This window comes from Gekko japonicus, unplaced genomic scaffold (genome assembly GCF_001447785.1).
Source record: "Gekko japonicus isolate JY-2015 unplaced genomic scaffold, Gekko_japonicus_V1.1 scaffold2294, whole genome shotgun sequence".
NCBI classification, from domain to species: Eukaryota; Metazoa; Chordata; class Lepidosauria; order Squamata; family Gekkonidae; genus Gekko; species Gekko japonicus.
The window spans coordinates 42,055-59,633 of NW_015174339.1; the positions used below are offsets into that span (position 1 = coordinate 42,055).

The 17,579-nt window shown below is 42.4% G+C and overlaps 1 protein-coding gene across 1 annotated transcript in view; it reads right to left on the reverse strand.

The window, feature by feature from the left end:
• The window catches only part of LOC107121367 (multidrug resistance-associated protein 1-like), a 51,786-nt gene that overhangs the window by 13,186 nt on the left and 21,021 nt on the right, over window positions 1-17,579 (reverse strand). The window contains exons 10-21 of the mRNA XM_015424281.1: window positions 17,279-17,363; window positions 17,104-17,170; window positions 15,385-15,511; window positions 14,638-14,814; window positions 13,209-13,376; window positions 12,912-13,098; window positions 11,077-11,155; window positions 8,188-8,230; window positions 7,713-7,923; window positions 5,547-5,701; window positions 3,445-3,600; window positions 1,544-1,743 (exon numbers count right to left, since the gene is read on the reverse strand). Of these exons, the coding sequence (XP_015279767.1) occupies window positions 1,544-1,743; window positions 3,445-3,600; window positions 5,547-5,701; window positions 7,713-7,923; window positions 8,188-8,230; window positions 11,077-11,155; window positions 12,912-13,098; window positions 13,209-13,376; window positions 14,638-14,814; window positions 15,385-15,511; window positions 17,104-17,170; window positions 17,279-17,363 (1,655 nt within the window). The remainder of the gene's footprint in view (window positions 1-1,543; window positions 1,744-3,444; window positions 3,601-5,546; window positions 5,702-7,712; window positions 7,924-8,187; window positions 8,231-11,076; window positions 11,156-12,911; window positions 13,099-13,208; window positions 13,377-14,637; window positions 14,815-15,384; window positions 15,512-17,103; window positions 17,171-17,278; window positions 17,364-17,579) is intronic.

Here is a 17,579-nt window from a genome sequence, read left to right on the forward strand (position 1 = left end):
AGAAGGCACAGCTCGAATTGTTTAGGTAAGAATGGAATGTGGTAAAGATGCTACCTTCACAGGTACCTGCACTGCTGGGCTGGGACATCCACTTGTTATCAGTCAAGCCTGATTGTATCCCAGCAACAAGTGAGGAATGTAACTTTGGCAAGACTGTGTTGTATCCCTACGTCTGTGTATCACATTTCCTTAGGAGAACTCTAGGATGCAGAGGACCTCAGGGAGAAGCTCAGGAAAGACTTCCTGTGGAAACAGACAGAGACAGGTCTGCATGTCCTTTGGGGAAGAAGAGTCTGAGGAATCAGAATCATCAGACTCCTTCAGGGAGAATCTACTTCCCATAGGCTCAGACTGCCCCACCCTGGGCCAACAGAAAATTTTGTGTTGCCTGCCAGGGACATGATACAGCTATAATGAAGGAATACCCACTGATTTAACCAAAAGAGAAGAAGAGAGATTGGATTTATACCCCGCCCTTCACTACCCAAAGGAGTCTCAGAGCGGCTTACAAACTCCTTTCCCTTCCCCTCCCCACAACAGACACCCTGTGAGGTAGGTGGGGCTGAGAGAGCTCTGACAGAAACTGCTCTTTTTCAAGAACAGCTGTGCCAGGACTATGGCTTGCCCAAGGTCATCCAGCAGGTGCAAGAGGAGGAGTGGGGAATCAAACCCGGTTCTTCCAGATTAGAGTCCGTGTACTTGACCACTACACCAAACTTAACCACTACACCAAACCAAGGGAATGTTAAGCAGCTGCTTAATTTCACAATTGAAATAAATAGGACAAAAATTTGTTTAAATTTGACGAAGCCAGGGGTGTCCCATAGGTGGTTCTTGAGCTACCGATGTCAGCTTGTCAGCTTCATTTCACCATGTTCTGTCTCTAGCCCAGAACAAAGTTTAGTAACATACTGGGGGAAGGGGATATTTTTCACTATTCAGAAACAGCTCTCACTGAAGGAAAGGTTGCTAACCATTGGGCTAGATCATACAACTAGTTTTTAAAACATCTAAGGTAGGAACAAATATTCAGCCTCCACATATGTTTCTAAAAGGTTAATAATCTCTTCAAATGCCCTACAACAGCTACTAAATGCTTTCTGTTAGTTTCTGTGTAACTACAGAGTCTCTCAACACAGCAGGGATTTGGGCTTCTAGATAGGTCATATTGAACCCTAGCATCTTTTTTTTCTAGAAAAGCAACAAGAAAGAAATATATATTGATCTCTCAGTCATATTTATTGATAAAATTACTGAAAATTATTATTAAGACTATATTGTCATACTTTCCTAGAAGTTAGCAATAGATTAAATTCCAGCATATTTTTCAAACTAATTATTAAATGGAATTAGTTTGAAAAATATGCTGGAATTTAATCTACTGCAAACTTCTAGGAAAGTATGATAATATAGTCTTAATAGTTGCACAGAATGTCAAATAAGTTATGAAGCCAGCCTTCATTTAAGCTTTCTGTTGATTATAATAGGAATTTGGCCTGGAACATAATACAAATCTCTTTCTATCATACTGTTAGAACTGTACCTGTTTGAGATTACATTGTTGTAGAAGCAAACGAGGTTCTCATTGATCAAATCTTTGTTTTGATTCATAAACCTTTCCTGATGTCCAAATGCTCTGACTGTAGAAGCACCCAAAAGCGTTTCACTGAAGTGTGAAATTACAGGTGTGTGTGAAGCACCAGCCAGTCGTCTAATCTGTCGGGAGCTAGCTATATAGTATCTCTAATAAAGCCATATCAAGTAAAGAACAGGAAACATTAGTTTAGAAGTCTGGAAAAACTGACGCAAAATTCTGCACAGAGGGCTTTTACAGAGAGGTTACATATGTACATATGATGCTACTTTATACTGAATCAGAACATTGGTCCATCAAGGTCAGTACTGTCTACTCAGTACTGTCTACTCAGGTAGAGGCCTTTCACATCACCTACTACCTGATCCTTACTGGAGATGCCAGGGATTGAACCTGGGACCTTCTGCATGCCAAGAAGATGCTCTACCACTGAGCCACAGCCCCCACCCATGCTGAAATAAATGGTACCCATTTTACCTAGGTTATGCAATCATCTTGCCTGTAGATAACAAAATGACAACTGACACCACTGACATGTATGGACAGTTCTTCAGTGCTTTTTTGACTTCTAAAGGAACTATGTTTATGAACAACTAGTGATCTGGTTACGAGCACACAGAAATACATGGCATGCTAGTGGTCAAGTAACTTTAATTAGTTATATAGCATGTGCCAAGTTATGATCCATGCTTCCAGAAAGTATCCTGTCAACCAATTCACCACAACAGCAGTTGGTCAGTAACACACAATGATGATGCCAGCTTTCTGTAGTGGCTTCATCGTACTTGAAGTGGCTATACATGTGGGGAATTTCTATACAATGGACAGGCTTCATGCCACCATATAAGAGATCTCAATGATGAGTTGCAGGGGTCATTTGGGGCCGGACCGTGCTGGAGCACTGCTCTGGCAGCCCAAGAGCAAGCACAAGCCCCGCCCCCAGCTCCCCACGCACCACGCACCACAGTAGCAGTGCAATCTTCCCATTATATTCTATAGGGCCATGGAATAAAATGGGAAGATCGCACCGCCCCTGTGGCGCGACTCCAGAGAGAAGGGGTTTAAACTTTAAACCCCTTCTCTTTGGAGTTGTGCTGCAGCAGCGGCGTGATGCTCCTATGGCACGACTCCAGAGAGAACAGGTTTAAAGCAAAAAGGGGGGGCATCTTTAAAAGCCTCCCCTCCCATTCCCCTCCCCAGCCGGCCCGCCAAGGTGGAGTGCGGGGGAGCAAAAAGGGGTTTAAAGTTTAAACACCTTCTCTCTTTGATTCCCCCCCAGCCCGCCTGAGGAAGGGAAAGGGAGGCTTTTGAAGATGCCTCCCCCCTTTTGCTTCCCCTTCTGACATCACTTCCAGTGATATCAGGGGGGCATGACATATGCTAATGGACGATTATGCTAATAGCCTATTAGGTATGCTAATGAGCTCCTGCAGCTCTTTTTCTATGAAATTACCCCTGATGAGCTGTACCACATATTACAGAATAATGGGGGAAATTTGCTTTGTGGAAGCTGTTTCAAACTACCTTCTCTTGGGTGGCCCAAATAAAGTTTCCCTTGCACTAGATGGCCTCACCTTCCAACAACAAGACTTTTTAAAAGTCCTTGGATAGTAAATGGCAACTTTATATAACATTAGGAAACATAAGTTTTGCAATTGTGTTCCAAGTTATGATTTGTACTCATGTTAAATGGCTCAGTCCATCAGTTTACTACAACAGCACATTTTTCTACATCATGAAAGCTGGTCAGACTCATCAACTGCCCATTTTCCCTTCTCTGCTTTTTTAAATTCAGTAGACTATGAAAAACAAAAACATGTATATTTCTTGCTGAACTTGAGTGGACTTACTTGGATAGTGAAATATAGGTATCCAAGTGGAACAATCACCAGCACGAAAAGTGGTAATGCATACACAATTACAAGGATTGTTCCAACAACGTCCAGTGTACAATTCATCCAGGTTCGTAGATAATAATGAAAACGTACGTCAACTATAAATATGTCCTAAGATAATGCAAAAAACACATAATTTGAAGGTTTCCCCATCACAGATTTGACAAGAAAATGTATTACCATTATATATTTCTGGGCTAGATACTTCTAAGAATCAGAATAAATACAAAATATTCATACTAAAATAAATACTTAGAGATACAATGAAAGGCTCCTCAGACTGAAGGTTACTGGCCAAGATCATCTTGAGAGCCTGTTAATTAGCTTACAAACAGTTCAGCTGTGAATCTGGCATGGGAGGGGAAGCTCACTCTCCAGAAAGTTCCATGGAGACAGTCCTGTGATTGATTGGGAAGGTCAGGAGATTATATGGTCGCCATCATACATATAATAAAGACTATAACAGAGAGAACCTTCTTATGCCCTTTCCTTCACCCACCACTCTTGTTGTCTGAGTATACACTTTGTAAGATCTGGAACATCATGCTTCAGCTGTAAGAACCAGTGTCATGATCTGCGCTGTGCAAGCACAGCCTAGCAGGCCCAGGGAGCCTGTGTAGCAGTAAGGGAGGCTGGGCCTACAAACCCCAGAAGGCCTTGAGAAGTTTTGACACCGATTTTGACCAATAGGGAAGAAGAGGGCTGGGGAATAAGATAACTGGTACAACAGGGAAAGCTGTTCTTCTTCCTAGGGAACAGAGCCAGAGAGGCTGCTGTAGGGAAGAAACCCTCATTCTGAGGGAAGGGTGAGTAGTTTAAGGCCACTTGACATAGTGAGCTAGGGACAGTATATATTTAGATGCGTTAGGGCATTTGATTTCTTTTCACCCACTTACTGTTGTTATTCTGCACCTTGTTTGTTTGACCTCCTATAAAATAAACTATTTTCATTGTTCACTCTGCCTGGTCCTCACGCCTATTATTCAGCCAAAAGGGAGGTCTGAAGGCCTGGGAGGGTGGTCTGGGCCTTCTCAGAGGAGCCTGGAACCAGCGTGGTGGCAGTGTCAGGTGACACCCCACCTGAGCCATGACAACCAGCATCACTGCCATAGGATACATAAGTAGAGTAGACAGCCTTCTATTATTTAAGTACATTATGGCTCCTCTGAACTATCTATCTTGCTTTCAAGAACTTTTTGTGAACTCCTTCAATAAAGCTTTTTTGCTTCATTTTCATGTGAATTAGTGGGGAGTGACTTGAACCTACCAGGGCTATTTGGTTATGTTACTACACCAAAGCACTGGGGACTCATGCCCTCTTCCTAGAGTTCCAGGAATAGGCTTTAGTCACTTCACTTACAGATTTTGAATATAATGTCTCCTTCCTCCTCCAAAATGTGGCAGCACAATGATAAAACTTTGTGAGGTAGCTGAGCCCTGACTCATGAGTATTCTATAAGCTGGAGATAGGAGGACTTGTATGACCACCCCTTTCACTCAGAAAGGATTTTGGAATGCCCTCCTTCACTAAGTGAGATCTGGGGGAGTAAAAGTAAAAACTGAGGGAGGGTGGGGAATCAGACTGTATGGTCCTGTTGGCATATTATTCCTTGAAGTAAGAGGAAAACAGGCAAGACACTTCTTGCAGTAACTTGTCTTCTTTTAGAACTGAGTTCTCAATGAAGGGTGAATGAGGGCGATTTCGCACTAGAGTTGCCTCGCAGCGCAGCCGCCGTTTGCCCCGACACAAACATGTTAATTTCATACCCGAGGCTGCGGGGCTGCATTTTGACTCGCGGCTTCGCCCGATTTCCTCCGCAGTTTCATGATCCTGGTTTTTAAGGATCACGAAACTGCGGAGGAAATCGGGCGAAGCCGCGGGTCAAATGCAGCCCCGCAGCCTCGGGTGTGAAATTAACATGTTTGGGTCGGGGCAAACAGCGCCTGCGCCGCGAGGCAGCTCTAGTGCGAAATTGCCCTAAGTCTCTCATGACCCAACAAAGTGAGAAACAGCAGCTTCTCTTTCTCCAGCATTTGGAATTGTATTTCTACTTTACCTTGGTGAACCTGTTGATGATCTGACCTACAGGATTAGTTTCAAAATACTGAAGTGGAAGGTGCAGTACACTGTCTAGCATCTGGTGATGCAACACCCGGGAGGCACACAGAGATCCTCTAGTAAGCACATATGCACCAAAGCAAACTAGAAGACCTGGGAAGGGGAAAGAAGAGAGAACTATGCTGAAGGCAACATCAAGGCTTTCCAAAGGGTTTACTTTTCAATCTCATCAATGTCAAAATTAGCAGTTTCTCCATTTAAAATGTCTTGCGATTAGTCAACTCTCCAGGCAGTGTTAAAGTTCAGTGGTACCACTGCTCTACCGCTGACTGGTTCATGTGGGAATGATGAAAGCTGCAAAACCAGGCTGCTCACATAACAAGATGGAAAAATGCAGAAAAACATGAGTTTGTAAATTAATGGAAATAAAAATCTCTCAAAATGGCTTGAGGGAGAATGAAAATCTCCAGAAGAGACAGAATATTGTGGGCAGTTCAAGGAAATGGGGGATGGGGGAGAGAACTCAGTCTGTTCAAGTTCTAGACCTAGAGCTTATAAAAGGAAATTTTGGCAGGTGGGGTCATGAGTTTCTTTCTGACTCATCTAAACTCCCTTTCAATTTTGTACCTGAGCCAAAAATATACCTGAAAAATACCTTATTGGTATTTTGAGGTATATTTCAGGATCCCAAAAATATCTGTGACTGGGGGGTGGAATTCCCAAAAAAATCCAGGATATATTTGGGGTTGATCTGAAAAATGGCAGAGATGCGGAAGCACATTGCTCCCACCTCTCAACTGTTTGTCAGGCTTTCTACTACAGTCCCTTTAAAGTTTAAAGAGACTGCGGAAGCCAGCCTGAGGATCAGCTGAGCCAGCAGGAAGCAGAGTGCTGCCAGCCCGTTCAGCTTTTGGCTGGATGGCTTCTTGCGCAGCCTCATTTAAACAAGGTTGCGTGAGCAGCCAGGCCAAAGCTGACCTGGTGGGGAGCGTTCTGGTTCCCAGCATCTTAGCTGGTCAGAGGACTGGCTTCCCACACAGCCTTGTTTAAATGAGGTTGCACAAGGAACCAGACCAAGAATCAGCCGAGCCTACAGGAAGCAGAGTGCTTCCACCTGGATCAGCTTTGGGCTGGCTTCGCGTGCAGCCTTGCTTAAATGAGGCTGAATGTGCCGCCAGCTCTAAACTCAGCTGAGCCAGCAGGAAGCAAAGCGCTCCCTGCCTGGTCAGCCTTGGGCTGGCTTCTGGTGCAGCCTCATTTAAACAAGGTTGCACAGGAAGCTAGCCCTAAGATCAGCTGAGCCAGTGAGAAGCAGAGTGCTCCCGCCTGGGTCAGCTGTGGGCTGGCCAGCTTCTTGAGCAGCCTCGTTTAAACAGAGGTAAGCAGAAAGACATTGAGAACTCAAGGCTCATTTAAACGGGGGTGCAGGATAAGCCAGCCCGAAGATCAGCTGAGCCCGTGGGGAGACTGCTCTAGGGGTATGCATTTGGATCCACCCAAGCCAAAAATATACCCAAAAAATACCTTATTGTATGTTTCAGGTATATTTCAGCTTCCCCTAATGTATCCAGGTTTTCTTGGGAAAACCTGGAAAAAAATCCTGAGAGAGATCCGAAAACAGTGAAGAGGCAGGAGCAGATTGCTCCCACTTCTCAGCTGTTTCTTGGGCTGTCTACTGCAGTCCCTTTAAAGAACAACAATAAAAAAAACTATTAAAAAAACCTGCACACCCCTAGACTGTTCCCCATTGGTCAGCTGCTTGTTGGGCTATCTTCTGCAGTCCCTTTAAATGCCCTCTGTTTAAAGGGAATGCAGTAGAAAGCCCCAAAAACAGCTGATGGGGGAGCAATCTGCTCCACCTGTCAGCTGTTTTTTGCAGCTTTGCCGCTATTTTTTCCCCACATTTGTTTTTCCTTTTCAGGTCTATTTGATCCAGGGGGGAAATGGGATTTCTGAAAATAAAAATGAATCTGAATACAATGCCATTATTGGGATCCAGGATTTTTTGGAAATCCCAACATTTTCTTGGGTCCAGTAGACCTGAATAGAAAAATACTGTTTTAGTGCAAAACATCTGCGTTTTTTTAGGCTAACAAATATATAAGCAGCTAATGCCTTGAAATGGCAAAAAAGCAAGTCCTATTTCTCATTAATTTAGGTTTACCTTGTATGAATCCCAAGAGCCCATAGATGGAAAATCTGTAGTTTCTTAACTGTTTCCATTCTATGAAGTGTTTAGCTTCTGCTGTCCATGTGCTGAGCCATAGATTTTGTCCTATTGTGACAGCATTTTGGCCCAAGTAAGCAGCTACAGTGAGCCACATCCAAGACCATCCAAAGGCTTGTAGGTATTTCAAAATAACTGACATTTTCATCTGAATATAAGAAATGCACACAACAGTTATTAAAAGTACAGACAGGAGTGTATTTGTAAATGAAACTGAGCAACTTATTCACACGTCTTTCCAGTGCATGACGAAATTTAGTGCAGCACACTGGGATGAACCCAGGGACATTCAAAAACCCAATTCCCCCTTCATTCAAATTGTTGAACATACTGATTAAAAAAAAAATCTGCCTACATTTTATCTTGACAGCTCCACACTATTTCGGAAAGAACATAATTTAAAAAAACTTACAGCACCAGTAGCAACTTTTTCCTTCTTCATTGAGAATGTGCTCCTTTGATAAAAAGAAATGCAAAAGAAAAAGAGTTGGTTTTATACCCCGCTCTTCGGTACTCGAAGGAGTCTCGGAGCAGCTTACAATCACCTTCCCTTCCTTTCCCCACAAGAGACACCCTGTGAGGTAGGTGGGGCTGAGAGAGCTCTCTTGAGAACTGCCCTTGAGAGAACAGCTCTGAGAGAACTGTGACTGACCCAAGATCACCCAGCTGGCTTCATGTGGAGGAGTGGGGAATCAAACCCGGTTCTCTAGATTAGAGTCCTACTGCTCTTAACCACTACACCACAATAAGCAGTCAATTAAATTAGACATAGAATTATAGTGTGATTCTAGGTAGAGTTACATCCTTCTAAGACAAATGTCTCTATGGGTTGCTACAAAAGGAAAGGGAAATCAGTTGAAATTGCCACATCACCCATCTTGTAGAAATGCAGCAAAAGATGCAGCCACTCACTACATCCTAAACCCTAAGTATTCCCTGACCTTCACGAGCTGCTTGAGCACATGAAGCTGTCTTTTGTAAATCAGACCAATGGTCCATCAAGATAGGAGTATGAGGGAGGGAAGAAGGGAGAGAATAAGCGACTTCCAGTTTTTGGCGGCACGATAGTGGATGCGACCCTGGTGAGCTCCCAGGGTAGCGATCCAAACTCCAGCGAATAGGAGGGGGGGCAATTGTCCGCTACCCCCCTGGAGCCCTTGTTTTTGGACTCCTAGCCATGGGGCTTTTGAGGGATTGCCTCTTCAACCGGCTCGATGCCAGGAAATCGAGGCTTCCCTCCACCCTGAGGGTCCTACCGCTGTGCGACCGCATGGCTCTAGAGTCGCTGACCAGAACAAGCGCGTGAAGATCGGGCGTTTTACACGTACTTGAGGCGGGTCCTAGGACCAACGAGGAACTGTGAATCGTGGTGAAAGCAAAACACCGGGTTTTGGCTAGAAAGCCCCCCTAATTTCAGCGAGCGGGGGATGGAACTCCAAGACACGATACCCAGACGCATTTTAAAAAGAGAGCGCCGGACGTAAAAGCCATAGAACTGATTTAAGAAGCACACATGAGCGCAGCAAAGTGTTCTGGTAGAAAACAGAGACTTTAGCAAACTTTTCTAAAAGTAAACAATCCTCAAAAATGGCGGGGCGGAGAGGTGAGAAAGAGAAACCATCGCAGCTTAAGCCTCCTTCGGGAAGTAGAAGCCTGAGACCGGAAGCTACTAACGAGCTTTCACAGCTATTAGCTGAATCATTGCGCTCTCTGCTGGACCAGATGACAAACATCAATCAGCAACTGACAATTTTGAACCAGAACTTTGCTGCACAACAACTGGAACTGAATGAAACCAAGAAATTAACAGAGCAAACAGCAAAAACACTGAAGGAAGTTAATGCCAAATCTAAAAAGGTGAAAAAGCGCGTACAGGAGTTGGAAAAGAAAAGAATTCCTGATGAATCTCAGCTTTTGCAACTACAAATGGAAAAAGCAAGCTTTATCCTGAGATTCCAAGGGGTTCCTGAGACAAAAGAAGAGTATCTAAAACAAGTATTGGGTGATCTACTTGCAACAGTGGCAGAGTTGAAAATGGAATATCTTCAAAGCGAAATGGATGTGGTCTACAGATCATATTTGGAATATATTAAGAAAAATAATCTGCCTGGAGAAATAGTGGTTAGAGTCTCAAAAAGACATGTGAGGGACCAAATCTTGAAAACAACATCAGGAATACCCCTGAAAATCAACGGTAACACGATACGGATACTAAAAGACATTCCATTTGAAATTACAAAGAAGAGGAAGATATTCAAAGACTTGCCATTGTTTCTACAAACAAACAACATACAGTACAAATGGCTGGTTCCCGAAGGCCTACTCTTCAGAATAAATGAAAAAAAGAGAAAGAATTAACTCTGTTAAGAAAGCAAATGAGTTCTTGAAGCAGCAACTGGGAAGGTCCGGAGAAGACAACAAAGATGAAGACCAGGATAAAGAAAGCGGTGAAAACTCTTCTTTGACTACTGAGGAGGACTCTGATTCAGAGTTTGGGGCTGCGGCCCCCAAAAGAGATTATTATTTGAGGAAAAGAAATGCTAAGAAATGAGATGCAGAGGAACTCTGAATTCCACCTTTAAGAAGCTACATTTAAGTTTGATGCTTTTGTGATTGCCTTAAACAGTAATTGATATCGGGGTTTGGGGAATATTGGCTAGATTTAAACATTCAAGCTCATTGTATTAATAATAGATTAGATTAATCATTTTATAATCTTATGTAATGATCTTCACTACTTGGGTTTTTAGTGGTTAACTTTCCTTTCTCCCGTAGATATTAGATTCCCTTTCCTATTGTCTTTGTAGTTTATAGAAAAGCAATAAAAAGTCCCCTTCGGGGGGGGGGGGCAACAACAAAAAGGGAGAGAATAAGCCTGGGTACTTTGGAATTAGAGGGAGCTGAAGACGTTGCTTGGCTCAAGTGCACTTTATGCTGGAGTACAATCATTTCCAGTTCCCTACCAATCACAAACAAACTGGTTCAGGTTTAAAAGGGCTCCTGGGTGTTACATGTGTAGTGGGAACCAGTTTTATGGGGGCCAGCTACCACTGCATCTGCAAGGCTCAAGCAGAACTCACTGATCTCACTGCAGGAGAAAATGCATGTTTTATTTATTTATTTATTTATTTATTTAAATTTATAACCTGCCCTCCCCGCGAACGGGCTTAGGGCGGCTTTAGATATTTAGATCATTTTAGATATTCCACCAGAAACATGAGTCACCAGTGATTCTGTTCGCTTTCACCCTTTTTATGTACTATATGAACTCATTCTTGTTGTTTTTGATTTCATTACTCACATATCTTTATGCTCCACATATTGATTTTTCTTTGGTATAACATGATCTCTTATTTTAATACTGTCTTTTGGATACGACTCTGTAAAAGAGTTAAAATGAATGTTATTATCCCTTCAAACACTTGTTAGTTTTCTCTGCTCGTTCATTGCCAAGGTTTACCAACAGACTGAGATTAGTACAACTATTCCCCACCCCTTAAATTATAACTATAGTCTAGGGATCAGCAACCATTATAATTAGAGAACCAAATGTCAAAATTCAGAGCAACTGATCAACAGAGCCAGTATAAGACAGACTATTTGCACAATTAAATATTACTGATAATTGACACAACTAATAATCCATGGACTTCCTGTAACCCAAACACTAGTTAGTCCATGTCTTATTAGGAAGTTGCATGCATGAGGCCTCACAATAAGTAACAAATATACACAGAAGCACCTTGTAATGCAATGGCATAAATCTGTATATGGTTCACACTTGGATCGCTGGCAACTGTTCACCTCTATTTCCCTTTCTGTTAAGCATCTCTATGAAGCCATTTCATCCCATAATGGTCTTTGCTGACCATTCCTGTTGTGTATTGTGATTACAAATAGTTATGTCCAGCTTCAACCTGGGCTGCATAGAGCTCTGGTATCATAAAAAGCACGATCTGATTGGTTGGGGTGAAACGCAAGCCAACCAGGGCTCAGGATTGTTCTTGGAGGGAATAACAACCATTGGTCTTTATGTACGAACAATGATGGGCCTTACCGTGCGACTGGGCGTGGCCTGCCCAGCCCGGGAAGTTTAAAAGGAGCTCGTTGCTCCTGTTGTTTGTCGTTGGTTGTTCTGATGTAACAAAGCTGAAATCACTGTTAAAGAGCTGCCGGAGTCAGATATTTAATCATTCCCTTCTCAATGTGAGTATTCTAGCATCTCACCCTATCATCCCAATATGCCTTGACTTAAAGATTTGGTTCTGTATGGAGCTATTTTTGGCTCTGGAGCCATAGGCTGCAGGTCTTGCTATAGTCACATATTACCTAGGAGATACAAAACAATTACTGCTATCAAGAATCCCTGGATCTACATCAGGCTGAATTTAACCCCACAAAATTAAAAACAGAAAAGATGAAACATGTCTGTCATGTTTCATGTCTGTCAAAAAGGTCAGTTTACAGAAGCTTGGGACAACCTTGAGTTAAATTTGCAAACGTATGTATGATCACCATCTCTTGGGTTTTTAGAGGGTTTCCTTTACTTTCTCCCATAGATGTAGTTTTCCCTCCCTGGACTTTCTGTTTGTAGTTTTTAGTATGTAGTTATTAGAAAATGCAATAAAAAACATCTCCTTCAGGGGGTACAAAAAAAGAAAAGAAGCAGCTTAGGACAACCTTGGGACAACAATTCATTAAACACACACACTCTAGGGGTGTATCCCCAACAGAAAGAGTTAAGAATCCTTGGACAGATCAGGGATCTTGAGTGAATGCTACTGTAAGATAAGGTGCAAGCCATCTAGCAGACCTATAGCAGGATCATGCCAAACTCACCTACCATGTCTACCCAACTGTCTATGTCCGATAACAGGTGATCCTTATTCTTCAAAATCTGAGCTGGAGGAGTAAGTATCACATGCATCAATTATGCACATGAGGTCCTATTGCGAAAGCCAGAGTCATAGCTTGTAGGCCATTAGGCAAAATAATTCACTGGTGCTACATCATATGATCTGCGGTGTGGTAAGGACCTATGATAACCACCACATGACTATCTAGGCAACGGGTTAAAGTCTTAGGAAACAGAATCATGAAAAGGAAACAGAATCATGAAAATGAATATTTACTCACTTGATACTGAGAGAGTTTCTTTATTTTCCTTTCCTCCACCGAATGTCAGAACAAGCTCAGAAAAGTTTGCTCGTTTGGAGAGCAGTTCTTTATAACTGCCCATTTCAAGAATTCTGCCATCTTCCATCACCATTACAATATCTGTCTGAGGCAGAAGTGTCAGGTTGTGAGTCACTAAAATACGAGTCTTGGGACATACACACAAGAGAGAGAGAGGAGAGAATGTTATAGTTCAAAATAGCAGTACCTTGTGAAAAATAATAATGGCAGAAACTATAAAAACTAGCCTTTGCCTACCTTGTTTTTTAATAATCCTGAGGACCCAATCACCTTTTCAAAAAGATGCTTCCCAACATGTACATCAACAGCAGACAAGGGGTCATCTAACAAATACAGATCCGCATTACTGTATACAGCCCTAGCTAGGCTCACTCTCTGCTTCTGGCCACCACTTATATTCACACCCTAGAAAAGAAAGCCACTGCAATTTAAAACAACAAAATCATGAATCAAGTTTTATTTGGCTTCTCCTGTCAGACCATCAGTCCATTCACCTCAGTGATGCAGCTCTCCAAGGTAGGCAGGCAGGCATAGAAAGATCTTTCCCAAGAGCCCATAAATCCTTTAATGGGAGATGATGCAAAGGATTTAAATTGGATTGTTCTACATACAAAGCATATTCCAAGCATATTCCATACTGCCGAGCCACAACCACTCCTCTCAAACTTAACTACTGCCAATTTCTGCTTCCTTCAATAACTTGATGAGGATAGCATACAATGCATCAACACTACTTTAAAATTGTCATGAACGCGTGCACATGCATGCGCGCGTACACACACACACACACACACACAAAGAGAACAGTAAAAACTAGCCAAAGCAGGGGGAGGCAGAATCTAGCCATACTGAAAAGCAGCTACTAAGAAAACTTAATTATAAGTTCAGCTCAGACAGTTTTAAAAATGCAGAAAAATGTTAGGTGTGTCATATAAGACTTAAACAAAAAAATAGTCTGACAGCAGAAACCTTAAGGGGGGAAAAGTGAATGGAAGTCCAGAGGGCCCTGCTTCTTTTCACAGTTTATCTTCATCTCTGACAGAGGGGAGAGATGAAGCAGGACTTCTGAAGATGATCTCAGATGACAGGCAAATGCATATGGGAGCAGACAGTCTTTGGTATTCTGTCCCCAAGATATTTAAATAGATTATCCAGTACACTGAAAGGAGCCTGGAAATGAATAGGCAGCTAGTACAGTTGCTTTAATTAAAAAACACACCTTGCCAGTGTAAGTAGTACTGGGGTTTGTACCATGTGAAGTTTCTCAAACATCTTCAGAGGAAAACCCATGTAAAACACACTGCAGTAATCTCACCTGCGTATGATGGGTATCTATGGACAAATCTTGCCTCACAAGAAAAGGCCACAGCTTGATCACTAACAAACTTATAAACGACACTACATATTACAGAGATCTGAGCCTCTGCCTGCAGATCTGTAAGCCTGCTCCCTTAGGGGAAACACAAATCAGTCCAGACAAGGATGACCTCTCAGTGCCTGACTGGCTGTGTTATTAACCAACAGCTACTCTAGTTTATCTGGAGTGAGCTCAGTTTGATTGGACATTGCCTTGAAATAATGATATACATTTTAAAATAAAATGAATGCCTTGCTTTGAATGACAATACTAGTGAATCTGTAGATACATATAAGATTTTTCACTCACCCTTTCTCCAATTTCTGTTTGATCCCCCATTGGCAATTGTTCCAAGTCTGGCAACAAAGCACAGGCTTCCAAAACCCGTTCATAATAGAATTTATTCAGTTCTGAGCCAAAGAGGATATTTTCCTGTAAAGTGGAATTCTGTATCCAGGCTTGCTGAGACACGTAAGCCACTGAACCCTGAATAAAGTGAAAACAGAATGGTGTGTGTGCAAAGTCCTGAATGGTAGTAATAGTAGAATTTATTAGTCGCTAGACCAGCCACATACATATAGTTATAACAGAAGATACTGAATGGTATGGGATAGCACACTGAGCACCCAAGGCTCAGATACAGCCCTAGCATGGATGCAACACCCATGGGTAGAACAATACCCATATGGCAAAACTGTTTCTTTCCTATTTGCACTGGCACTATGCCAGGCTCCTACAAGGAATAGGATGCCTCCACACATTCTTTGAAGGAACAGAAGCATATGGGAGAGACATGCATATTGTGTTGGTGTGTTACCTGTATGTTGTGTGTGGAGAATCCATTCATGGGTGCTGAGCCCACAGTAGGACTGAACTGAGCCATCATATTTATCCCCCTCCCCATTAAACACAGATTGCCTAGTCCATGGAAAGAAAGAACTGAATAGGTAAAACATGCAATTTGAAAATTCAAAGACTTAAGCAGAGAAATGTGCTCAAAGTTAGCGATTATTTTCAAATAAGAGACTGATTTGAAGTCAAAGAAATCTGCTTTACTTTTCTCTGAGCTCTTCCTTCAATTTTCTCCATTTCTCCAAGAACTGCAGAAAGGAAAGATGACTTTCCAGCTCCAACCTGACCTACGACAGCAACTAGTGAGCCTTCTGGAATCTCTATACTCAGTCTAGAAATGGTTACGAAAACAAATGTCAAATTCATTATCCATCTAGAAACCACATTTTAAATAGAACTGTTCAGTGGCTGTTCTGAATAACAACACTTCTTACACAGCTACAATACCCTTCTTCCTGGCACTTTTTGATCTCTTTGACAGTCAGGTTATGTACATACTCACTTTAAGGGCTATCCGTGCCTCCAACTCCTCCCAAGGCCTGCCTCAGATTATTATTGTATGTTGTGGCTAAGAGCCAGTTTCAGTTTTTCCTCAGTCATATTCATTCTGTGCTTCATATATCTTTTCCCTGAACTTGTTAATAAAATAGAGCAACAGCTACACTTATTACCTCATGAAATTGGGGCAGGGGAAAGAAGAGGGCTTACATGGATTGTAGGGCAGTTTCCTTCATCTTGTTAAAACATTGGAACCAACATCTCAACATAGTATGTGCAACATAATATGCACACAAATCCTGGCAACTCCTTATTGGAGGACACGGCCAATATGATACAGTTGTTAAAGTATTACCCTCCAACTGGAGAAACGTCTGTTCAAATCCTTGCCATGGGGGGAAGAGAACTTGGTTAGTCACCATCTCTAAGCCTAACTCACCTCACAGGGATGGAAAGGCAAGATGGGTTTCCATGAGCTCTTTGGAGAAAAATAGAATAAAAGTATAACAATAGTATTGTTACACATAAACACACACACAGTGGAAATGAAAAACCAGAGCCTGTTAGTCCTCCAGTAGTATGGGTGCAAAACACCTTCAGTTTTCCTTCTTCTGTCCCCAGGGCTATTTTTGGGCAGGAACGCACAGGAACGGAGTTCCGGCTGGCCTCACGTGGGTGGTCACGCCCATTACAGCCAAAATTCTGGGTGCGTGGCTACAGAGGGAAGGCCTGGAGAGCGACCCCCCCCAGCGACTCCACGGCGGGCGGGCCAGGGGCCCCCTGGAAGGATCAGAGAGGCATTTAAATGCCTCCCCGTGCCTTCCCCGGCCAAGCCAAGGGAAGGCATGGGGTGTAGCCTAATATGCTAATGAGTTTCTGCTGTTGGGTGTGGCCTATTATGATAATGAGTTCCTGCTGGGCTTTTTTTCTCCAAAAAAATCCCTGTCTGTCCGTATTGTAAGCAACAGCTTATTTCCCCCTTGCTGATATATGCCAGGTTTAGAGCTAAACTAAGGGCTGAAATTACAAAAGTCCTCTTAATTAATGTTTTAGAAAGGTTATAAGAAGCATGATTTAGACAAGAGTCATTGAGGGACTCTTTTTCTTTCGTCACATAAGCTGTAGATGTGCTGGCAGAGTTGTATGGCCCAAACCACACCCTGTCAATTCACAGATGATATGTGCTGCAATAATCAGAAGGAAAGCAGAGTTCCCAATGGTGATGTCACCAACAGTCACCACTTGGGAATTTGCCTTCTTGTGAGCCTCAAATGATTTACCTTTTACAGAACTCCTTCTCTTTTCACTCAGGACTCATCAAATGCATGAACTCCAGCCTCTCCTCTAAGCACTCAGCTCAAGATATTGCTTAAGTGCTCCAAAATTATATCTCACGTTATATTATAAATATACTTTGTTTCTTACTTATGTAAGGATGGGGTTCCAATCTTCGTCCAGCGGAAAGAGGCATTAACAAATCTTACTGCATGCTCTTCAAGTCCAGAAACAAAACAAAGGAAGTTAACAGAAGCAGTCTCTTCAGCCCAGTTCCCAATAGTCATTCATAAAACTGAAAATATTAACTATTTTAAAAGCTTACTTCCACTATAGTCTGTGTTGATGTTTTGGGGATCCAGGTCTTCAGAAGACAGAAAATTCTCTAAACGACCCAGAGAAACCTTAGACTGTAAAAAAAAGGATACCTTTGTATTTTAAAAAATATTTTACAGTGGTCCTCTCTAATGCCTGCCTATTGCCTGCACATATTTACTCTTTCCATTTCCTCAAGGCAAAGTGCATTATATAGTGAAGAGTCTTGAGGTTGAAACCTACTACATGTTCACAAATTAAAGAGTTTTGCTCCCTTCACCCACATATGCTTGTTTTACCTTAAATCTTTA